This window comes from Anolis sagrei, chromosome 1 (genome assembly GCF_037176765.1).
Source record: "Anolis sagrei isolate rAnoSag1 chromosome 1, rAnoSag1.mat, whole genome shotgun sequence".
NCBI classification, from domain to species: domain Eukaryota; kingdom Metazoa; phylum Chordata; class Lepidosauria; order Squamata; family Dactyloidae; genus Anolis; species Anolis sagrei.
Genome location: NC_090021.1, coordinates 237,784,870 through 237,810,153, shown reverse-complemented (window position 1 = coordinate 237,810,153; position 25,284 = coordinate 237,784,870). Strand labels below are relative to the sequence as shown.

Below are 25,284 nucleotides of genomic sequence, written 5' to 3'. Positions count from 1 at the left end.
GCTGGGTACCGTATGGCCCCGCATAGCCGCCGCCGCCGCAGCAGTGCTGGAGGAGGGAGGAAGGGAGGGCGGGGCTGGTCACCATGGTAACAGAGGCCTAGTCGCCTCTGTCGAGGCCTGCACATTCGTATAGGGCCTCCGCATCCATTCACAATGCCAGTCCCACAGAGAAGGACTGGTTGCCAAGGCAACGGCGGCCTAGACTCCTCCACCGGAGCCGGCGCTTTCCGATGGGGTCGAAGCTTAATTTCATTTGGCCGACCCCGCGTGAGGGGAGAGAGACCAGGCTGGGAAGGGGGGGGGGAATCGGTCCCCATGACAACATAGGCCTGCGCCTTACTTAGAACAGTAGAGCTTCTCTAAGTAAGTAAGAAGCCCCTTTCCGCCCCCCATATAGGCCTGTTGGGTGGCATTAGCACACAGCACACGTGTTTCGCTTGCGACAGTGCCTCTCTCAGGACAGAGGTGGCCCTAGGTAATTTTCAACTTTAAGCAAACACTATTTTGGCGCCCCCCCCCCCCCCCCCCAGCCAGTCACTGATATATATTTTCTGTTTGTCGTGGGAGTTCTGTGTGTGCCATATTTGGTTCAATTCCATCATTGGTGGAATTCAGAATGCTCTTTGATTTTAGGTGAACTATACATCCCAGTAACTACAACTCGCATATGTCAAGGTCTACTTTCCTCCAAGAGTGCCCCTGGGCAAAATTAACTATACTGCAAAAGCTTACTTTGTGTAATGGGTTGAGCCGCCCCTGTCTCAGGATAAGCAAGTTCAGTGTTGAGGGCTGTCGAAATTATCTGCGCTGTTACAACATTTTGAAGGCGGTAGCGAAAATGTATCCTTGAAGATGAAGTAGAGTAACACAGGTTTTGGACTTCACATCCCAGAATCCATGGTCCCCAAAACCTTTGGGAGCAGGCCTTCAGAGAATAAGGAAGGCAAGCTCCTGGCCCAGTAGGAGCCACCTTGGGAGAAAAACTAAACGTTTGGGAAAGAGGTTTGGGTAAGAAAAATGTAAAAATAAATAAATATCCTTTTCCCAATTCAAAAATACAAAAGGTAATAACTGCAGAACATTGGAAATTTAAAGCACCATTTCATATATTCGGGTTTGAAATTTGATTTTCTAAGTGCTGCGGATAATGAGGGCCTGTCGCCTGGCAAGATCTTCTAAATAATATTCTGGAAAGATCAGGACCCTCCAGCTGAAGGCAAACAACAAAGGCTTTATTTAATCTGTAGAAGGGATGCAATGTACTGTACACACAGTGGTTCATACCAAACTAAAAACACCTTGTCAAACATCCACAGGAAACAACAGCAAAAGCATGATTAAACAAATTGCAAGTTCCTCACAAACGTATACTGTAATTGAGATAGGAGAGGGTAATAAATTAACAGTGGAGAAATTGTAATCATGATTCTTATTTTGAGAGCCCCCCCCCCAACACCCACACACACACGGTAATTCTATGTATTTGCAACATTATTTGTACTTTTGGTTTTGCTTTTTCTATGTATATATAGTATTTTTCTTCAGCAGTTCAACATTGCCAAAATTGTCATCAAGCTATGCACAGTCATGACAGCATTTCTGACTTCTCATAGCATTTTCCTACTTAGCATTATTTCATTGATTCATTGTCCTAACATTCTCAAAACCACAGTATTTAACAGCTAAATTTGTACTGGGCATACCACGCTAGCAAGGCAATCTGTAAGAGGGACTTCAATTTCAGTTTTGGTTGTATTCATCCTAGGAGGAAGCATATTTGTGTGCTGACTGTATGCCCACTACCTAACAACTGATCAGCATTGTTAGCCTTGACAAAAAAAAATCACAGTTGTGAAAGAAAAGAGGATTATTCAAAACATTTATGGAATGAGATAATGCACTGAATAATTTCTAACTCTCTAAGGTCTAATATGATTTTCTGTGACGAGTTTCATCCACAGTAGCATGCTGTGATCTTATTTGATCTTTGGAGAGGTGATGTGAATATAGCTGCATCAAGGCAGAAGACTCAATTGTATGGATTTTATGATTTTCAGCAGCATGTGTTGGTCACCAGGAATCTTGCTTGTTTGGCTGTCTTGCTCAGTCCAGCAACATGAGCCACCTTTTCATAACTATAGATTGTATAATTAAAAATTAACGGTATCAGTGTTTATTTGAAATAAGATAAGACAAGGTCTTCTGGAAAAGTAGTGCTGTTCTGAGATCTGCAAAAAATCTCGATGCACTTAATAGTGCAAAAAACAGGCAAAGGTTTTAATTGCCTGTGCTTTAATACTGAGATTTTTGAACTAAAATATGCGAGCCTCCTTGGGAAATTACAACATTGAAAGATCTGATGAGATAAAGTAATTGTAATTTCCTAGTATCTGCTTTCTTCCTCTTGGATAACCTTTAAAAGGCTAAGCTATTACAAAGCATAAGCTAATTTAGGTTCTCCTATTAGGAACATTACGGTAAAGAGCTGTTCAGCTGTTCTTCCTGGCTGAAGATCACTAAAAGCAAACAGAAAGGTGGTTTGCTCTATGCTCTAGAAAATCTCCCACAACCTTCACATCACTGATACAACAAGGGGGAGGAGGAAGACGAACAGGGTCCTGTCCAGCTGTGTTGGTGGAACCATTAATTTTTTCAGAAGCAGTAGAAGGAAAGGCATTCAGAAACATATCAGACAACTTTCTCTTGCATTTCTTATTTCTTGTACAGGACCCAGCAGTGAACAGGGAATGAACTGGCGATTACATTTCAGAGTCTCAGTAGCAAAGCATGTACTTCGTGCTGCAAGTTTTGAGAGGTTAATGGGTGAGTAGAAGACTAATTCAAGGGAACAGTATGTTATCTAAAAAGGGCACCCTGAATATTGGGAGGAATATGAAGAGCTGGAATGGAAAATCCCACATATGTGTATGTAAAATCTTTTTTAGTATTAAACGAAGAAAAGTGAATGCAGTGTTATGGTGAATGAGACCATTGGTCCAACTTCCTCTGTACAAAGTAGTGACTGCTTTAATTGCATCTCTTCAGGATCTCTGGAAGAAAGAAGTCTTTCTTGACCCTGCTGCAGCCTGAAATTTTAAAATTAGCAATGTCACAACCTGAATTTATACATTTCTTCATTCAAAGCATATACTACTTAACCCTAGTTCAGAATTGAAACTGCATTACATTTATGCTTGTTAACAGAAGTTTTGGTAAGCAGAATGATTTGTAATTCTACTATTATCTCAACAGTAAAAGGAGAATTAAAATGTAAGACCCCTCCCCACCTTTGTATTTTTCTTTATCTTTTCTCTTAGCATGCATAGATTAGTGAGCTCGTACTTGGGGCAAAATCCTATTTCTTTGCCTGCCCAGTAGCAAACACATCGTAGACAATAGTAATGTATATTCCAGAAAACAGTCAGCTATATAAAGTTTGAATTAACTGAGTGGTTTTTCCTTCTGCGTAACATTTCACATTCTGCATTTGAAAATAATTGTTTGTTTGTTTGTTTTTAAAAGGTTGGAGGTATTTCTGGATATGTGCTCAGCAGTCCCATTACAGGAACTCCTTTATTTCTATAGCACACAAAAATATGACCCTCATTTCATTAAGACCAAACTTTTCTCCTCCAAATGGACATGTCTTACTGCAGAGGATTCCAGGAGATAACATTAGCAAAATGTCAAGCATGTTTGAAGACAGGTATGAACTCATGTTTGCTTTTTGTACTCTTTCTACTATGGGTTTTCATTCTGGCATGTTTCCTGTTAACTTGCTGAATTATAGTAATTCCTGATGCATATTAAATGTCCATGCTGAATCTGATAATCTAGGCTAGTCTTATGTTTCCAGTCTCAGTTTGAGAACTCTGCAAGCCGATGAGCTCAGGTCAACTTATACCAGTCTAAAAGAATTTCTTTATAATCAGGGTTGGAGAACTTGAAGCCCTTCCGATTCTACACTGCAACACACATCATTGGTTGTGGGATTTGCAGCTGAAGAAGCAGAAAGACACAACATGATCACTTAGAAGTTTACCTAAGGGCTTATGGGATTGCTTAGGAAAAAGAAATATGTGCAAATTCCAAGACATATGCTTCCAAATAGCAGCTGTTATTTCTCTTATCTTTGTCCTTCCTGCTTCAGTCATGAGAATCGTGTCCCTGCTTAGTGCAAAAACCATCAGATCCAGCTCCTCTTGCTTCTTTATATTGCCAAGCACACTCCACCAGTATCCTGGACCTGTCAAATTTGCCATTGTTATTGCCACTCATTCTAAAACAGTGCTGAGAGTATGAACCCTGGAAAATACTAATTGTGATTCAGAATGCACAAGATCTGTGTTTCTGTAGAGTACAGCTGGATTAAGTACTTCCAAAGCTGATTTCAGATTGAACAAGGCTTTGAGGAAAGTGCTTTCCAGAAGCACCACCACTTTTGACCTTACCAGGGGACAGTTAATAATGGACACCAGAGGAGGTAGATAATAGTCCTGGTACCAACCAGCTGGCATTCTCAGCCTAATGCTATGAAGAGATATAATGAGTAAAGCAACTGTTGTTACTGCCATCTTCTTCCCCCTGTCCAACACTTTCGAATTCCACCCCAATGTGTAAGTTGGACCTACAGGCATTGGAAACAAGCAGGCAATTGCTATCCTTGTTGCCCTGGAAGAATGGAATCCATCAATGGCATTCCAAACTCAAAAAAGTATGTGAGAAAGACTCTATAAAATATACTTCTGATTACATCTGAAAGGATAAGCATTGTCAGAAAGACAAATTGATTTGTATCCCCATGTATAAAGCAAGTTTGCAAGACCAGTTTTTAATTTCCCTAATACTTGCTCAGACTGTTTTATCCTAGCTTCAGTAATTCCATTTTGGTGAACAGTGTTCTTTTGTAATCTCTTGCATATTTATTATATTGCTGGCAGGATCCAAGGAGTCAGGCACTTTTCCCTATCCACTTCACCAATGCTGTTCTTTGGAGCTGGCAAAGGGGGAGACAACAGTGGAAAAGAGAAGCTCACCCTGAAAGATGTGACAGAATTAATTCGAAAGAAAGAATGCCACAGAATAGTGGTAATGGTTGGAGCAGGGCTCAGCACTCCCAGTGGCATCCCTGATTTCCGGTAACACAAAAGCTGAAATGGAGGCCTTGCCCTCTTAACTGCACGAGCATTGCCCCATGGCTACCACCTAGGCCCCAGTTAATGTTGTTTCAAACTGATATTGAAGAAAGTGGTTTTACTATGTAGATGGATATGTAGAAACACTGGAACTGGTCTGAAGCCCAGATGATGATTACATACCACAAAGCATTGATGTGCATTAAGGTTTTCTTTTGCACGCTTCTGTGGGAGTTTGTTGTCTGGCCACTGCAGTTTGAATCTGGTCAGTGTAGATGGGGACCATGTTGGGTCTTTATCTGTAAAAGATATTGTCAGCAGCCTTCACATTAGTCACATGAGGAGCAGAGCATAGGCAGAAAAAGGAGACTTGGGTGCTTTTAAAAATTATTAAGGGTAGTTTCCTTTCTTGGCAGGGTACAACTTTTTTATTTAATGTGAATGTAACAATCCTATGTTTTACTTACATTTGTATTGTATGTATACACTGAATGTCTATGTATTTAGATACTTTTGTATTACTGCAATTAGTGGATACTGGTCTTTCTAGGGTATTACATTAGATCAGTGTAAAGGGCCTTGATCCTACTCACCCACTCACTCTCACAGAGAGAGATGATACCTTTCAGGGGCTTACTTCCCTAACATATTCCACATCCCATTTTAACCCTCTCCCCGTTTTTTTCCCTTTTTGCAGGTCCCCTGGGAGTGGGCTATATAGTAATCTCCAGCAGTATAATATTCCATATCCAGAAGCCATCTTTGAACTTAACTACTTTTTTCACAATCCTAAGCCTTTCTTCTTGTTAAGTAAGGAATTGTACCCAGGCAATTACAGGCCTAATTATGCCCACTACTTCCTCCGTCTTTTGTATGACAAAGGGATCCTGCTGCGCTTATACACCCAAAACATTGATGGACTGGAAAGAGGTAAGCTGGAGACAGACACGCACTAGAGTCTTAGACAAAAGCCAACATGGAGGCCCTGTCAGTCTGTAGCAATGAGATTTTGGGTTGTGGGATTGGTAGTGTCATCCACTTTACTGAACTGTAACTGTGGTTGATGGAAGAGTTTGGCTCAACTGATCTTCTTCTCTCTGCCTTTTGTGTTCTAGTTGCAGGAATTCCTCCAGATAAACTAGTTGAGGCTCATGGCACATATGCTACAGCAACATGTACAGTCTGTCGAAGATCATATCCTGGTGAGGATTTCAGGGTAAGAGAAAATACAACATACACCCCCTTCAGGACTAGCAGAAGCATATTTCTAATATTGTTTTATTGTTTACCTGTGGGGCATTGAATTTTTGCCAGATTTGCAAGCCACCTTTAGTCCCCTCCAGGGTTGAGAAAGGTGGGGTAGAAATGAAGTAAATAAATCAATATTAAAAAGGAGATTACACTGGTCTTAAATCCCTGGAATTTACTTTTGAAGCTCTTTCAGGGTTGCTTTTGGTTTCATCAGAGCTTGGCACGTACAGAGTGTGGATTGTCTTTTCAGGGAATATGATGTCACAGTGTGTCATAGTGTCTTATATATGTTTATATTCTTTTACTTGTTCTTTTGTTTCAGGGGGATGTGATGGCAGAGAAGATTCCCAAATGCCCCATCTGCACTGGAATAATCAAGCCAGACATAGTGTTCTTTGGGGAAGAGCTCCCTCATCGGTTCTTCTTGCATGTGACCGATTTCCCTATGGCAGACCTGCTATTTATCATTGGAACCTCTCTTGAGGTCTGGGCTGTCAGAAACATGGGAAGAGAATGAAAGCTGGGTTGTCGAGACAGATTGGTTCAGGGACTCTGAAATGTATAGAGTAAACAATGAGAATGCAAAAAGAGAGACACAGTGGCTGTTAAAGAAACCAACAAACCCCAATGTATTTTAGGACATGTGAGAGACAAGTTATAAAAGAGCTTGGTAAGCATGGATTGAATTCCTAAGAAAGGATTCTTAACTATCGAGTAATGAAGAAAAGATGAACAACTTCTAACAAATTCTGAGCTGGAAAAGATGAATCTGGTAGTCACTAGGTGATTCCAGAAATAAGGTTGATATCCGATAACAATTAGATATGCACAAAAGAAAAAAAAATAGGAGGTTCTCAAAATATTTCCTCTGGGGGCCTTTCCACACAGCCCTATATCCCAGAATATCAAGGCAGAAAATCCCACAATATCTACTTTTCACTGGATTATCTGAGTCCAAACTCAGATAATGTGGCATTTTCTGTTTTGAATTTCTGGGATATAGGGCTGTGTGGAAGGGGCCTGAGACACTGTTGCTTGAAATAACACTGGAAAGCCATATTTTCTCCATCCTATACAGATTCTGTCAGGTACAAGTGGGGAGGGGAGCAATATAGTTCTTGCATACATGAGCAGTAAGAATCAGATGATCTGAATAAGAATATTCAGTTCTCTAAACAAGAACTTTACAACTCTCTTTGAATGAATGAATGAAATGAATGTGTGCCCGGTGTATTGTAAAGAGAGTGACCTATGAGGCAGTAAAACCGGAATTATTATTAGCTCAGCTATAAACTCATATTAACAGTTGTCTTAAACCAGCCACTATCTCAAAGCACTGGCTGAACTGTGACATACAGATTATTATTATTATTATTATTATTATTATTATTATTATTATTATTTGTACCCCGCTAGCATCTCCCGAAGGACTCGATGCAGCTTACAAAGGCCAAGGCCTCAAACAACAGACAATAACAATACAATGCAAGCAAATTAAAAAGCAATAACAAAAACAAAACATTACACTATTATGCAAAAAAACCAGGGCTGGGCCAATGAAGGGTACAGGTTAAAAAAGTGCTGGGTGTAAGAGGTGATATGTTGGGATTCTGGGCAAGTGCAATGTGCAGAGTCTTAAGCTCTAATAAAGTGCTTCTGGGACATAGTGTTCTTTATGTCAGCAGACTAGTTTATCACACCATCTATGTTACTTTAAAAGTATTTGAGTAGGCAATGAGAGGGACACCATACTGTAGTTTATCATTTGAGGCCTTGCCATTGATTTCTGACAAGAGACCAAGTAGCAAAGTGCTGTCAAATTCTTTGGTGCTGTGACCTTTGATCTGGGACTGATAATAGCCTTTTCCTCTTGATGTTGGAATTTTAGGTGGAACCCTTTGCTAGTCTGTCAGGCACAGTCCGTGCTTCCGTTCCCCGTGTGCTCATCAATCGGGACTTGGTGGGGCCATTTGCATATCAGCCGCAACATAATGACGTGGCTGAACTGGGGGATGTCATTAGTGGAGTGGAAAGAGTGGTGGAACTCTTAGGCTGGAAGGCAGAGTTGCAAGAACTGATGAAAAAAGAAAAAGAAAAGGTAAGAAAAATTTGTCTTACAAGACTTGCTGTTCTTCATTCATGATTTTTCGTAAAATCTTTAATGAGTATGAGTCAAAACAGAATTAATCACCAATTGCTATGTAATACCGTCTGTATAATTTATTCATAAATATGTACATCCTTGTGTTCAGTTTTCCATTTCTGAATTTATTGCTATGTTTGAGCCTAGATGGATATGCATGCATGACTGGAGAGTATATAATTTTGTAATGTTTCAATGTTTCTATGTATAATTGCAGTTCAACAGAATTAAAATAGTTGAAATTTATTATGTTTGCAAGCGGAGCAGTGTAATCATTTAACCAGAAACTATGTCAAAACGTATCGGAAAATATGCAAAAATTATCTTTTTCTGTTCTCCTGCTGTCTTACCATGAAATTCCAATGTTTCCAGTTTTAGATTGAGAAATAACATAGGCTACTTAACAGTAGAAGCTAAACAGTTAAAATGAATGAGGAATGTTAGTAAATGTTAATGATTTGTCAATAGCATGAAAATATAACATTGTATGCAATGAACATATATATTGTATGCCTATTTTAATAAATCTTCTATACACATAAAAGTGAAAATGTGTATATGTGTATGTGGTAGAGGTGTCCACTTCCACAGACAGCCTCCCGCCTCCACAAACAGCTATAACCCACAGTGCTGGGAAGCCACCAAAAGCACTCCCTCCAAGGACATTTCAGGTTACAATGGGCACCATGAACATGTCTCCCAACCCCTGCCAATGTCCTCCCCATACGCCACACTGCCCACCATCCAAGTGAAGGCTTTAATTGGGGAACAATTTCATCCTAGATGTTCTGTTTTTCCTCCAGAATTGACATCCCAGGGTTCCTTTTTCTCTCCATGGGTATGGAATTTGCATGAGTCCGCCAACTGCCTCCCCTTAACTCTTTCCTATGGCACATAGCAAATAAAAATAGAACTACAAATTATCTAACTGATATGACCTAATACCCCAATACAAACAATGCATTTTTCAAATAACCCGGGCATCGCCAGGTCCCCAAGCTAGTATATAAATAATTTTTTAAAAAAGTGAAAAGGTTATTGTAAATCATCAGGCATCATAGTATTTGTTCCACCATATGGATACATAAAGGCATGCGAGGAGTGTATTCCCAATCTTTTTTTTTTTGTATAAAGTGAAACAGTGTGATTGTATATAAAAACCCTTCAGTTGTAAATACCGTCTTCTCAAATATATGTTTCTCCTACTCTTACCTAGTTAGTGTAGTATAACTACTCAGACTATTTGCAGAGTAACTAGTTAAATCAGACAATGCAAGAAAGATTTTACTCTAGTTAATAGGTAAATTGCCTTATTTATGAAGCAGATGTTTCCTTTGAGAAAGAGTGGTGTTAGAAATCCATAGGGGAGCACTATACATAAAAAGTATTCCTATTGTCTTTCAGAGTATAAAACTCATTTGCTTCTGTAAAAACAACCTGAGGAAATCACTGCACCAAGGAATTATTTCTGGCTTCTTCTTTCTTGGAATGATCTGGACTCAGTGGTTCATTCTGAGGTGTTTCTCTTCTTACCTCTCAGTGGCAAATCTTTTAACTGTAGATACTGCCATTTCCTTCTCTCTGTATTCTTGCATTATCATTTTGTCATGATCGACAGTTGAAGTGACAGCTTTTGAAACAAAAGCAAATTGCATAAACAAGTAATGCCTGTTCTTTTTGTTTTTAGCTGGATGCAAAAGACAAATAGAAATTCTGACTTCTGCTGCTGCTGAAAGTGTTGTTTACCTCCTAAAGGACTGAGTTTCACCACAGCTGAAGGTTACAGTGATGAGCAGTTGTTTGGAGGAAATGTTCCTGCCACTTTTAATAGAAACTAATTGATCAGAAGAAATAAGAATTATTTGGAGAGCTAGCTGAACTTCTTCAAGGCATCAACTAAGAACTTTTTCTAAAGACACTTGGAAAATGACGATTGAGATTACAGAACTGACTTCTACAAAAGGAGACTTAGATGAAGAGAGAAGGTTCAACATAGAAGCTACCTCACAGTAAAGTTCACCTCATAGATTTTTGTCTTTCATTTAGACATTTTCTGTTTGGATTCTTGGAGTGCTTGATACAGCATGACAGATAGTTTCAATTGTTGCCTTAACTGGATTTGCCTTTTATCACTTGGTCTGGCTAAATGTCTAACATCCTGTGTGCTTGCGGTAGCATGCAGGTGAAGTCAAATGGCACTCCAGTTTTCATTAGAAGTGATGGAAGTCTGCCTACTGAATCTCATCTGCTGCTGTAGTTCCTATGAAGATCAATCTGGAAATAATGTGATGTATATTAATTTGTAGTGCATACTTTGTTACATGCAGATATATTGATAATTGTACATTGACATTTTTAATGAGAAATAGCACACAAAAAATGTTATAACTTCTGTCTAAATTGGAATAAACTTTCATGAAGTTGCTTTGTGAATTAGGAAAAATATTCATCCAAACAGCAGTAATTATTCCGAATAAAAGCACCTTTCAATGACCTGTTTCTAATTTACTGCTTCCTAAATAGAAATGTGTAGCATAAGGTTTTATTAATCCCACAACTTAACATGTAAGTTGTGATTTTTTGCAGAGTATATCAGATTCTTGAATGTGAGTCTTCTGTATGCTCACCATTCCTTTAGCACAGATGCTCCTGGTGTGAGCTCCAAGATGTTTTCTTTCATTATTCAAATGTAATTTGGAAAAGAGACTTAGAGAGTACCATCTCCTACTGTTCAGTGATATACTTGGACACAGTCAACCTGCTATTCCAGTATTGCTGTGTTATGAACTTCAAAATCACCAGTGCATCCCTCTTATCACTGCCAGTTCTGTACAACATGGATTGATATACTATTAGGTAACAGGAAGAATTTGACCCAGCTTTCACATTATACAGTAGCGATACCTACGTACATGGAGGCCTTGATCACTTACTAGTTCTGATGAACGGTTTGAAGGGAGGGAGGTGCAGGGTACATTGGCAATAGTATCTACGTGCATGAAGCTCTGCACATAAAATCCTGCATATTCCTCCTGCTCAGTAGCAGTCAATACTCCCAATCCGGAAGGTGATTCAAACCATTAAAAAAAGTCTGTTAGATGAGGGGGAGGGGAAGGGAGAGATAGAAGTGCATTCTCAAGAACAGTCCATCTGTTTTTTTTTTCTCTTTCTCTCAGGAGTTCACAGCAGCTGGTTCTTCCACACTTTGAAAATTTCCCTGGTTGCAAAGTTTGTATATTCTCACAGTTGCAAAGCTTGTATATTCTTTCCAAGTAGCTTTCAGCAGCTACTTTTTTAAATTCTATAAAGCTGTATTTGCAGAAAGGATTTTTTGCAATGAGATCCTGATTGCACATTCAAAGAAACAGATTTGTATATCAGAATGTGTTATTCAAATACTGTATTGGAAAGCTTTTGAGTATAGGGTAAGCCATTCAAATAAGACATCTGAATCACCAACCCAGTGAAAACCAGATGCGTTTCTTACTATACACTGTAGTGAACCAGCTAATTCACGAAGATGGGCACAACATCTTTATTGTGGACCATAGATGTGAATTTGAGCAGAGGGCTGGGACCCTGTCCTCAGGAGCATTACAGTCCCTGATGTGACTGGGAGTGGTCTGTTTTCTCTTGCCCTTCGTTGGTCACTGATCTCATCCAGCGGGGCTTTTTTGTGAGCAAGTTATTTCATTATTTTGAAATATATGATAATTAATAGCTTAAGTCTTTAACCTGCATTATACAGATGGACTAGGACACATATCAGGAACACAATTGTGAAGGCAGTTTATGTCAAAAGTTTCCAACATTTAAAAATGTATAGTGTTCACTGATTCAGAAATAGCAAATGCTGAAAGATTATTTCGAGTGCCCTTTACTAAATGGGATTCTCTACTCTTATAATCAGACTGAACCATATCGTTTACAATCTCCGTATTGGCTTACAATGTATTGTATGTACAGAAGAGTTTACCACTGACTCATCCATACAGCACTGTGCTTGAGTATAATACTGCTTTAGCTCTACTCATTCCAGTTTGTCTTTGTTCCTTATTTCCGTCAGTCTTGTAAGTGCTCAGAGAAATAACATCCCAAGAATCAGATGCACACACATGGTTTCTTGCAGGTTATATTTATTCTAGTGAAAACCTTGAATTTACAATTGTGCTAAGTTCAGAAACTGCTGGTAAAGTGGAAACAAGCTGAAAGGACTTTCCTTTCTAATAAACGGAAATGTTTAAGATCAGTGTAAAGGATGGAGATGCCTGAGAGCAATCTGTTGAACACTATGGAAATATGGAAACTGAAGTATATATTTAGAGTGCAGTCAAGAAACTAATCACTGCTTTTTATTTGAAGAGCACAACATGTGTATTAGTTCAGAAGACTAAAGAACACAATACAGTGTCAGACCACATAGGGATCAGAGAACTTTTGGCCCTCTATAATCTGGAAATGTCAACATGTATAACAATATAAGCCGAAAATGTCTCCAAAGATTCCATCCCTCACCTTCCTAATAAACAAGCATCCTGCTATCTATCCCATACATACATACATACATACATACAGTTTTAACACTGTACACCCCCTTTCCTGCAGCCAGCTCTAAAGTATCATAAAGAGAGCTGCCTAAAATGGGTTTCAATCACAAATTTGTTCCAAATATGCCTTCTACAGTTAAAAAGACATAGTATCGCATATTGGGGGGAAAAATAAAGTTCATCTTTGTTTACACATTTCTCTGTCAAACTGTTTGCAAGTATATGTTCACAGCTATTGAGAGTAATCATGCTTTCTTAAACACCACAACATTGTATGGTTGCTACATTATGTGCTTGGCACAAGTATCAATACATACCCTTGCTGCAAACACACAAATGTGTGTGTATACCACACTTTCTTGGTACAGCAGTAGCTGGGCACACGCACTCAGTGTACTTTATGTGCTACTGCATCCTCTGATTACAATGAAAAGTGCCTTCTCTTCTCCCTCCTTCATAAAATATGCTGGAAAATCCATGGAACGAATACAAAACTCTTAGGAATACCGAGAGAAAAAGAGAGCAATAGAGTCTCTGGGTGTAAAAAGCTCTCAAAGGTAGGAGGGCTAGAGAAGAAGCAGGAATTTCAGCAGCTTGAGCATAGGATTCCAGCCCATTGGAAATCCTTTCTTGGGACTGATCTTCTGATACAGTACCTCTTATGGAGGGGGAATAGAAAATCCCCAGGTTTTGAGGAAGTGGCGAGTTTAGTCCAATTCCAAGTCAGAGTCAGATGATGGCGTTTCCTCAACCATCTGAGGAATGGTATCTTCCAGAGTGGTTAAATTGCCATCAGGATCCATTGCCATTGGTTGGATTACCTGCTTCCTGTAATAGAAAAAGGGAGAAATCATATTTTAATGGGAGATATTTAATGTGTCTCTGCTAAGGAACAAAGAGAAACTTTTCCTTGTCTTTAATGAAGGCTCAATCCCATTGGTTGCCCCTTCTGAGCTCCCCCACAATTGTCCAATCAGGATAACCAGTTTGGGTGAAGTGTGAACTCTTCCAGATGCTTACAAGTGAGAGACATTTTGGTAGGGGAGGTTCAGTCTGCCTCAGCATTTCTAAGGAAGCTTTTCCATAGACTGGACAAAGCGGTCCAGACTCCCAGTTTCCTGTGAACACCCACAAATACCATCTGTCTCATTAGTAGAAGGGAATATACAACTAGCCTCATTAGGGTTTATGTTTCTTCCTAGAGCTTGTCATACCTGGAGAGTTTGTCAAACATATTCACCAGTTTCATTGCTTCGTGTTCCTTCTGCTCATCTGTCATCCCTTCCATTGGATTGGGAAGTTTCTCTTCCACACGTCCAGTTATAGGGTTAATGCTATACAGACAGAAATGGTAAAAAAACAAAAGGGGAAGAATTTAAAAGTAGGCAGAGATATTAATTACAGGTATAATGTATTTACTGGTGTATCTTTTGACTTCACCGGGAATATAGCCAACATTCTTCAAACTGTGTTTTCTATGGGCTATTGTGAAGTCTCATTTCCTCACCTCTGTAAAAATCAAAATGGTGCCAGGGATTTGAGAGGATAAATGATTATCTTCCTACTGACAAAACAAATTCCCATTCTTGCCATATGGACTAGCTTTTAAATAGAGGCAGGAGGATTCTAGTCGGCAAATCAATTGCTATAATTGACTATTGGAGGCACACCTTTAATATCACATGTAAACAAGAGCAACAGTGGAGGAGGAAGGTAACAATTTTGAATCTATCCCTAAATGCAGAACAGAATGTATTTCACCTATCTATCTGTTCAGTGCTTCTCCTTATCTACGCATATAGTAATCTTCCAAAATGGAGAAGCGTGCTGAAAGAAAGGCGCATGAAACCCTTATTGTGACAGCCTTCCATCTGGAAATCTATGTCCTCAACGAGAAAGACCATGTTGATCCAGAATAGGTTTTCACAGTCATTTATGGACCCACTGCCAAGACTCTCTTTGGAAGACAATCATACTGAGCCATGAGTAATTGCCCATGACTAATTTTCCTCCTAGAATTAAATGGAAGTATATACGTATTTGTGTGTTGAAGTGCTGAGAATATTTATGGAAAATGGAGAAGAGTTGGTGGAGGAAGGTTAACAGAGCACCTTGAGATGTAATTGTGAAGTGGCTGCTGGTAAAACAATTGCAGGATGCCTATAGCAGTGAATAATTATGTACATATTTTAAGGGTGATTGGTCAGGATCTTCTAATAATGAAGGGATGGTGCAAAGGACAGATAGTAAAACTGCCTCATTCACTGCTAATAGTCTCTTCCATAATAATAGAGCAGTGGTTCTCAACCTCGGGTAACCAGATGTTTTTGGCCTGCAACTCCCAGAAATCCCAGCCAGTTTACCAGCTGTTAGGCTTTCTGAGAGTTGAAGGCCAAAAACATCTGGGGACCCCAGGTTGAGAACCACTGATATAGAGGCTTTTATGTGATCACTGGAGTACAAAACAGTGGCAAATGGTAGAATGTGCTTCCAAATGTGCCACATCTTTGTATGATTCTTTATGGGTGATCACAAAGAAAACTGCTTCATCTACCATCTTGAAGACAATCTGGCAAGCAACGACTAAGGCCATTTGACAATGGAACCAGACAAACAGGGTATTAATCGCACAAATAGTGTATCCTAAAGGAGAATGAATGACTGAGGAATTGAACAAAACACTAGGAAAATAGCACTATACATAACACATTTTTTGTTCCTGGGTTATAAATGTCATTTCCTAATTGGTTCTATTATAAAAACACAAAAAATGATATTAAACTGCAAAAACTTGGTTTTGTGGGACATCCTGCAGCACGTTTTGCTATAGTTTTTCAAAGAATAGCTCATGGAGTCTCAACCAATTTAACATATGTTTGTGGCAGCCACAAAAATGAGGTTTCTGGAGTATAACAACTACTTTCAAAGTAAGCACCATACAATTAAACAGGAAATAACACTTTCAAACTAGGAACAGTTTTTTTTTCAAATTTTGTTACGTAATGTGGTGTGCACCCAAAGGAGAAGCACAAACATACAAACAGATCATACTTGGGTTTTGCTTCTTTGTATTCTTCTGTATCGGTGTCTTCATCCTCAGAGTATTCTCCTTCAGTCCTACCTCCAGCCATGAGGCCTCGTGCTGCCAGCAGCCCAGCCGCATTCCCATATCCTGTGTACTTCACAAACCGAGACACTGTTGAGACAAATCAAAACAGAAGGGATCAATAAAGCAAATGAAGACAACCGTTGAATTCAAAAGATGGTATGGCCCTCTCTTATTAGGGCAACTTTCCAGGAAACAGATGGTTGAAACTTTTCAGAAACTTCTAACATGAAATACTGAGATACTTCCTGATGAAGTCTAACAATACAACTTCAGCTCAACACGGTCAGGTCTGAACTGGAAACAGGAATTGCAGGAAATAGGAACTGCAAAATCTCATTTTCTCTCTAGTGGTACATAAACCCTGGAAGGAACTCTAGAGGCAGGATGGAAAGAGGTGACTAGAAGTAGCTCTCAAAATCAGGTAATATTTATTTATTAATTTATTGATTCTAAACCCTCTGGTTGAACAGGGCTTCTCATGTCTCCCTCTAGGTTCAGGTGGAAACGAGCAATTGATCTGGACTCTGAGTGGCTGCAGCAGAGGAACATGTTCTGACAGCATGCTTAGAACCAACATAATGTCCACGCTGATGCAGACTCTTGTTCATTAGCGGCTGTGGACCTAGTGTCTACCATGGAGACACTAGGACTCTCGCTTTGTAGCAGGGACAGCATCGGGCAGGACACACGCTAGATTTGATTTTCAGTGCAGGAATTCAAGTGACCCAAGCCTCCACAATAGAGGTTCCATGGTTGGATCACTGTGCCCTGAGAGTCCGGTTGGAGCATGCCTACCCACGCTGCAAGGGCGCCGAGCCAATTTGGGCTCGCCCAAGGAGACTTATGGAACCCAGTAGGTTCCGGAATGCTCTGAGGGATCTGGAGCCTGCCAGCGACTCGATCGATGTGCAGGTGGACACATGGAACATCAGGCTATCCAATGCACTCGACGAGATCGCCCCTAGACGCCCTCTCAGACCCCGCCAAAATCGGTCTCCTTGGTTCACCGAATTTCGACTGATGGAGTGGGAAAAGAGACGGCTGGAGGGCGTGTGGCGAGAACTCCATGACGGAGCATCGAGATCAGCTTATGAGGCATTTAGGGAGTCCTATGAGCATGCTATCACCGAGGCAAAGCAAGTATATTATGCTTCTTTGATAGTGTCTGCTAGCTCACGCCCGGCAAAATTGTTCAAAATAATTCAATCTCTAACTACGGTTCCTACCGTCCCAAAAAGTAGTGATCAGGCCCCTTCAGCCGAGGTTTTTCAGAGCTACTTTGCAGACAAGATCTCGCTACTTCGCCGGGACCTCCCCGCTACAATTGATACAGTGAGAGAACTTGAGACTCCGTGGCCACTTGCGGGACCCATCCTCGACCGGTTCATCCCACTGGACGCAGGGGCTGTCGATAGGCTCATAGCTGCAGCCAGACCGACCACATGCTCCCTCAATCCGTGTCCCTCTTGGCTGGTGAAATCCTGCTCGGAGGGATTACGCGACCCTCTGTTGAAGATTATAAACAGCTCCCTTGAGCAAGGAGTTTTTCCAGAGGGTTTAAAAGAGGCGGTGGTCTCTCCCCTGCTGAAGAAACCAGATTTAGATCCTTCGGTTCCCTCCAGTTACCGCCCAGTTTCGAATCTCTCGTTCCTGGGCAAGGTGATTGAGAGGGCAGCAGTGGAGCAGTTGCAGCAATTCCTAGACGACACAGCCGGACTAGATCCCTTCCAGTCCGGCTTCCGTGTGGGGCACGGGACAGAGACTGTGCTGGTCTCCATCACGGATCACCTTCGATGCCAGCTTGACCAGGGTGGGTCAGCGCTGCTTGTGCTATTGGATCTCACAGCAGCATTTGACACAGTCGACCACAATCTCTTGACCCACCGCCTTGCTGTTGCTGGAATCAGGGGGACAGCTTTAAACTGGCTGTCCTCCTTTCTTCACAACCGTGGACAGCGAGTGGAGAGGGGAGGCCTGGTCTCTGAGAGGTCCCCTCTATCTTGTGGGGTTCCTCAGGGGGCCATTCTCTCCCCTCTGTTGTTTAACATCTATATGCAACCACTTGCTCAGCTGGTTCGAGGTTTTGGGCTTGAGTGTTATCAGTATGCCGATGACACTCAGCTGGTGCTGAAGATGGAAGGCCGACCGGACTCTGTACCCGATTGTTTCCATCAGTGCCTCGAGGCCGTTACTGGATGGCTGCGTGCCAGCAGGTTGAGGGTGAATCCAGCAAAGACGGAGATCCTATGGCTGGGTCGACCGGGCAGTGGGGACATCCAGCTGTCTACCCTGGATGGCGAGTCACTACGCCCGTCATCACTGGTAAAGAGTCTGGGAGTCCATTTGGACCCTCTGCTGACAATGGAAGCCCAGGTCTCCGCCGTTAGCAGAACCGCCTTCTTTCATCTGCCGCAGACTAGACGGCTGGCTCCCTACCTGTCCAGAGATGACCTAGCTACGGTGATCCAGGCCATGGCCATCTCAAGACTGGACTACTGTAACGCCCTCTACATTGGCCTTCCTCTGTCGGTGATCCGGAAGCTCAAGTTGGTACAAAATGCAGCTGCTCGGCTTCTTGCGGGAATTCCGATGAGATGCCACATAACCCCAATCTTACTGCAGCTGCATTGGTTACCAATTGAGCACCGGATCACTTTCAAAGTGATGGTACTCACCTTTAAGGCCTTGCATGGTCTGGGGCCGATGTATCTGAGGGACCGCCTCACCCCCTACCAACCCCACAGATCCCTCCGTTCTGAGGACCAAGATCTATTGGAAGTCCCCAGTGTCAAGACCTTGCGTCTAACGGCAACCAGACGCAGAGCCTTCACAGCAGTGGCACCATCACTCTGGAATACTCTGCCACCTGAAGTCCGTGCCTTGCGGGACTTACCAGCTTTCCGCAGGGCATGTAAGACATACCTGTTTCGACAGGCTTTTAATGTTTGATAGTGTTGTTTTTAAATTGTTTTAAATTGCTTTTAAATTTTGTTAGATTTTAGCTAGTCTTGTAAGCCGCTCTGAGCCCCAGGGGAGTGGCGGCATATAAGTTTAAATAATAAATAAATAAATAAATATAAACTTGATCTCTTAGTGAGTCTTTTAGGGATGGCATTTAAGGAGGCAACAATCCATGTGAGAAAGATCTTGGAGTCTTTGTGAACAACAAGTTGAAAACGACACAACAGTGTGATGTAGCAGCTAAAAAAGCCAATGGGATTTTGGGCTGCATCAAAAGGATTACAGTGTTCCCTCACTTATAGCGGGTGATTCTGAGGGTGAGGCCGAAGAGAGGAGAGATCAAAAGGCACCGCACACTTTTTTTTTTTTTTGCTAGCTATAAGGAAGGGGCTATAAGGCCGTGATTTACATACTACTTTGTATCTCCTCTCTCTCTTTTTTATGATTGGCTGCCTCTCTCCCGAGGGGGGGGGGGATGAAACCCCCTTCCACACTCCATCATTGCCAAGAGGCAAAAACGCGCAAAACAGCAAGTCCGCAAAAAGCAAAATGCGAAGTAGCAAGGGAACACTATATAGTGTTTAGAGCAAGGAAGCCTTCATGCCTTTGTATTCTGCTTTGGTTAGACCACACATGGAATACTGTGTCCAGTTCTTGGTACCACAGTACAAAAGAGATATTGAGAAGCTGGAAGGTGTCCAGAGGAGGGCAACTAAAATGATCAAAGGTCTGGAGGCCATGATAGAGAAGAAAAAACAAACTGCTTCCTCTGGCATAATGTCCATAGAAATAAATGGAGACTGCATTATATAGCAGTGTAGATGGGGCCCTTGCCTGTTATAGGAAAACTGCCAGTGATTTGTTGACTAATAGAGCTTTGCAAAAATGTTGATGCTAAAGATGAACAAGCAAACTGAAATGTTCAGGAAAAACATTAAAATTATGTATTGGCACCACTTACAGACAAAAAGTCACTCTTGTTACTTTATGGAACACAAACTGTATTGTGTATAATTTTGCTTGACACAAAATTACCATATTTGATATACTCAAAGTATAATTGCAAATTGGATTTAATTTTAAAATAATAACATGCTCCTGAATGCTAAGGAGCCTCTTAACTCTAAGGAAACTCCTTGATTTTTCCAGTTTATTAGAAGCAAGCAAAAAAATAGTAGTAACAGCAGAAAAGGAAAAAAGGAAGGAAGGGAGGGATTATTTATTTATTTATTTATTTATTTGCCATATTTATATTCCATCCATCTCAACCCCAAGGGGGACTCAGAAGAAGGAAGGAAGGAAGGAAGGAAGGAAGGAAGGAAGGAAAGAAGGAAAGAAGGAAAGAAGGAAAGAAGGAAAGAAGGAAAGAAGGAAAGAAGGAAAGAAGGAAAGAAGGAAAGAAGGAAAGAAGGAAAGAAGGAAAGAAGGAAAGAAGGAAAGAAGGAAAGAAGGAAAAAGGAAGGGTCTCTACTATTTTTTCATAATGCCAAACAAACATAAAACCAATTCTCATTAAAAAAGACTGAGATTAAGTAGTATAATAAGAGTCATAGACTCATAAAGCTAAAGCCTTATGGGCCATCTAGTCCAACCTTTTGGCTAAGTGATCTTATACTATACATAGTCTGGAGCCCCCTGTGGCACAATGGATTAAACCCTTGTGCCAGCAGGACTGCTGAATGCAAGATCGGTGGTTCAAATCTGGGGTGAAGGTGAGCTTCCATCTGTCAGCTCCAGCTTCTCATGCGTGGACATGGGAGAAGCCTCCCACAGGATGTAAAAATATCCAGGCATCCCCTGGGCAACATCTTTGCAGATGGACAATTCTCTCACACCAGAAGCGACTTGCAGTTTCTCAAGTCGTTCCTGACACACTTACACACACAAAAAAACCTATAGCTAGTCTGATACTTTTCATCTTACATAATTTTTAGAAATAAAGAAATAAAGTTGTGGGAGTAAATATATGAGCACACTGTCCATTAGCCTCTTTTAGACCAATTTTATTTTTATTTATTTTTTGAGAAAATAGGTTAGGAAAAGACCCCCACCCCATTTTTGTTCTGAGCCCTCAGATCTGTGCTTAAGATACCTTATTCACATTTTCCTCATTTGTTCCATGAAATTTAAGTTTGTCTTATGACTCATGAGTTTGACTTTTTAATTCACTTTGCACTCCTTCTCCCCTGGCACTAAGCATATTACAGAAGTAAGAAAACTAGATTGATGAGTTAATCTATCAAATTCCTTTCTCATAGGGTTTTGAGTCAGGCTGCAGTAAGGGAGTGAAAAAGGTGACACTCACCGCTCTCTTTGCAGAGAACAAAGAGGAATTCTGCTGCACAGTGCTTCACATCCGTGTCAATGTGAGTCATGAGGCGCACCAGTTTATTTCTCAGCAAGTTTCCCACCTCTGGCCTGTTCTTTACATCCCGCAGTGGAGGAAGTACCTATGACACCAGAGAAAGGGAAGAGTCAGGGGGAGAAAGGAGAGAGTCTTGTTAACTAACTCTCATAAGGCCTTAGCACAACAACATTCACCTTCACAACCTCTCAGTGTCAGATTTGTCACTTACTAGACTTGTAGAACACACTTAACACACAAATAAATAGACCTATAGACTAATATATAATCCCCAAAATGTTGCAAAAATACACAATGGGAAGCCACAACACTTTGACTCATGCAGCAATCACAACAGCAGTAAAACCTCTCTCTGGGGAGAGAAAAGAATAAAATTTAATGTTCCTATCCTATCACACATGGAGTACAGAAGAAAGAAAGCTGTTTCCAGAATTGGAGGCAGCACAACATGGACAAGACAAATGGAAACCAGGCAGTAAACGTGTCATACACTGCACACTTGCCATTTAATCAACTGATCATACAGAAAGGCCCATCGATGATTGCATAAGTGAAATGTGATTACTTCAGTTCTCCACAAATGGATGAATACAGAGAGATTCTGAGACAGTTCATCACATAATCAAAAATGAACAAAGAATGGCTGTGAAGCTACTGAGGCATGCAATGAAGCAGCTGCTTATTGCTTTGCAATGGATTTTCTTTTAATTAGATCTACAAAATCTTAGGACCAAAAATGGTAGTATGTTTCAATTTTCATTCAGCATTCCCAATATCTTATATTACAGCGGGAACTTTTTTGAGAAAACTCTACGGGCTCACTGTAATATAAGACATAGAAATGGATGTCCACATGCCCTGCCTGTGTGCAAAGGGCAGGCAAGAGATAAGATTTTGCCAGGGTCAAGCAAAGTCACTGAGAGTAAGTTTGAGGTTGTAATGCCAAGTCGAAACATAAAACAATAAAGCAGCGGTTCTCAAGGTTCCTAATGCCACAACCCCTTAACACAGTTCCTCATGTTCTGGTGACCCCCAACTATAAAATTATTTTTGTTACTACTTCAGAACTGTCATTTTGCTACTGTTTTGAATCATAATGTAAATATCTGATATGCAGGATGTATTTTCATTCACTGGACCAAATTTGGCACGAATACTCGATATGCCCACATTTGAATACTGGTGGGGGGGGGGGATTGATGTTGTCATTTGGGAGTTGTCGTTGCTGGGATTTACAGTTCACCTAAAATCAAAGAGCATTCTGTACTCCACGAACAATGGAATTGAACCAAACTTAACACACAGATCTTCCATGACTAACAGAAAATAATGAAAGTGTTTGGTGGGCATTGACCTTGAGTTTTGGAGTTATAGTTCACCTACATCCAGAGAGAACTGTGGACTCAAACAATGGCGTGAATACTCAATATGCCCAAGGGTGAGCACTGGTGGAGTTTGGGCAAAATAGACCTTGACATTTGGAAGTTGTAGTTGCTGGAATTTATAGTTCGCATACAATCAAAGAGAATTCTGAACCCCACCGATAGAATTGGGCCAGACTTCCCACACAAAACCCCCATGACCAACAGAAAATACTGTGTTTTCTGATGGTCTTTGGCAACCCCTCTGACACCCCCTTGTGCCCCCCCCCCCACAGGTCCTGACCCCCAGGTTGAGAAATGCTGCAATAAAGATACAGAGTTGCTAAAAGGACACTTTAAAAAACACGTTAAAAACGCAAAGCAGTGGCTACAACATGCAACAAAACAGCACACATGAAAACTGCCAGCTGTATTTTTGCCAGATTTAGGGCAGATATAGCCGTCTAATTTTAAGAGGAAAAAATTTTAAGAGGAAAAATAAAAATAAAAATAGCCACTTAATAAGTACAGGAGTACATCTGCCAGTAAATGGTTGATATATTCCTCTTTAGACCTTGAAAAACTTACAAGAGCAAAGCCACTGTTTGCCTAATCCCTGTTATTGGTTGCCATCCAGTGTAGATTAGTTCCCATTACAAAGTAAGTCATCACACCAGTAATGCTATAAAATGCGAATGTGCAATCAGTTAAACAATGCAAGTTATTAAACTAATCTTGAAGCATGATCTGAATGGCATAGTCATTTAATATGCAAAACCAATCCGATTTTGATTAAATCTAACATGACAATAAACGAGTTACACCAGAGCTACCACATCAGAATGACCATGCAGTTAAGTAGCCAAGCCATATTTCACCGGCTGTGCTCCTTGAGTACTCCTTTGTTCTATGTTTTTAATATATGTATTTTAATGGTCTTGTGTTTTAACTATGTTGTACCTTGCCTTCAGCTGTGAGAAGAGGCAGATAGCAAATAAGAAGAAAAAGATGATGATAATTATATCACATACTCAATGAAAACAATTTATATAGCAGTAGTAGCATTAGGAGAAGAAGACATTTCTTTCTTAGGATATGTCAAAGAATTTCTCTTATAGGAGGAAAAACTAAAACTGTGTATCATCTTACTATCTGTGGAAGACAATTTCACAGCAACTCCAAGTAATTTTCCAAATTCATGAAATAGGTGACACTTGCCATATGCTTTTGCTTGCTCAATGGAAACTTTGCTTGATGGATGCAACACGGTCAAAATACAGTACCTTAGCTTTGAGAAACTTCCTTGTCTGCCGATGGGCCCGGGCACTTTCCGTCAGCAAGTTCAGCACAGGAGTCAGGCTTTCTTTAAGCTTATGACCCTGTGAAAGAGGCCAAATGATGCATTAAGCCCTTGTTCTCTTATGCACAAATCTAATACATGTACATACTCATAGAACTAACAATTTTTATAATATGCAAACCAAATATTCTAGCCCCAGAGCTCTGACATGGTAAAGATATTGGCGGGCTAGCCATTGAGAAAATTACATTGAGGATGGTAGGCAAGATAGATAGGTTTCATTTTAATCTCATAATAAAGTTTAACTGAAAGACATTGTCATATGAAGAACTTCTACAAAAGGGTGTATCTGTATAAAGTTCCACCTTTTTCTCTCTCTTTTGTGTGTGTGTCAAGAGCCACTTGAGAAACTGCAAGTAGCTTCTGGTGTGAGAGAATTGATAGTCTGCAAGGATGTTACACAGGCGATGCCCAGATGTTTGATGTTTTACCATCCTTGTAGGAGGTTTCTCTTGCATGGGGAGCTGGAGCTGACAGAGGGAGCTCATCCTGCTCTCCCTGGATTTGAATCGCTGACCTCTCGGTCAGCAGTCCTGCTGGCACAAGGGTTTAACCCGTTGTGCTACCAGGAGCTCCACTTCTCTCTGTAACTCTAGATTAGTAGGCAAAGTCTAGTTTGCAGGCTGCATGCAGCCCTCCAAGTCATTTTTAGCAGATCCTCAGTACTACTAAGAATTTTATTTCTGAAATAATTGATAGCACTAAATGCAATATGGACTAAGTGCACATCTGTCAATATTATAGCAAATCCTAGTTCCTCTTAATTCAGTATTAATAATTAAAATAATCTTCAGTATCATCTGTTGCTGTAATATGCCTTTAAATGTGTTTTAAACCTATCTGATGTTTGTGTTTTATTGACACTGAATGTTTGCCTTTTTTATTGGAAACCACCCTGAGTTCCCCAAGGGAGATAGGGTGGGGTAGAAATAAACTAATATTATTACAAGCCATCCCCTGCTGTGGCCTAGTCTGTGATATGTGTTTTATGTATGTATATTTGTGTATATGTGTATATATGTGGTTTTGTGCATGCATTGTAATGTATTTTT

General features: G+C 40.7%; 2 protein-coding genes across 9 annotated transcripts in view; one reads left to right on the top strand and one right to left on the bottom strand.

Moving 5' to 3' along the window:
* The first annotated feature begins 47 nt into the window (after nt 1–47).
* Nucleotides 48–11,022, top strand: SIRT3 (sirtuin 3). 6 transcript variants are annotated; one of them, XM_060770340.2, is made up of 9 exons: nt 48–363; nt 2,728–2,823; nt 3,523–3,706; nt 4,941–5,138; nt 5,833–6,065; nt 6,251–6,351; nt 6,709–6,870; nt 8,275–8,484; nt 10,217–11,022. In XM_060770340.2, exons 2-9 carry the CDS (start codon nt 2,748–2,750, stop codon nt 10,235–10,237), a joined length of 1,185 nt encoding a protein of 394 aa, XP_060626323.2. In that variant the 5' UTR covers nt 48–363; nt 2,728–2,747; the 3' UTR covers nt 10,238–11,022. The 6 variants fall into 6 exon arrangements, 5 of the variants coding, with proteins under 5 accessions (XP_060626323.2, XP_060626332.2, XP_060626367.2 ...); XM_060770349.2 differs by lacking the exon at nt 48–363 and adding an exon at nt 371–475; XM_060770384.2 differs by lacking the exon at nt 48–363 and adding an exon at nt 2,457–2,534.
* A 1,626-nt stretch (nt 11,023–12,648) lies between these two features.
* RIC8A (RIC8 guanine nucleotide exchange factor A) overlaps nt 12,649–25,284 on the bottom strand; it is a 35,771-nt gene continuing 23,135 nt past the window's right edge. For all 3 annotated transcript variants that reach the window (XM_060770410.2, XM_060770420.2, XM_067462556.1), the window contains 5 exons: nt 24,156–24,251; nt 21,452–21,596; nt 16,128–16,272; nt 14,291–14,410; nt 12,649–13,904 (listed from right to left, as the gene is read on the bottom strand). In XM_060770410.2, coding sequence (XP_060626393.2) covers nt 13,784–13,904; nt 14,291–14,410; nt 16,128–16,272; nt 21,452–21,596; nt 24,156–24,251 — 627 coding nt within the window. In that variant the 3' untranslated portion in view covers nt 12,649–13,783. The remainder of the gene's footprint in view (nt 13,905–14,290; nt 14,411–16,127; nt 16,273–21,451; nt 21,597–24,155; nt 24,252–25,284) is intronic.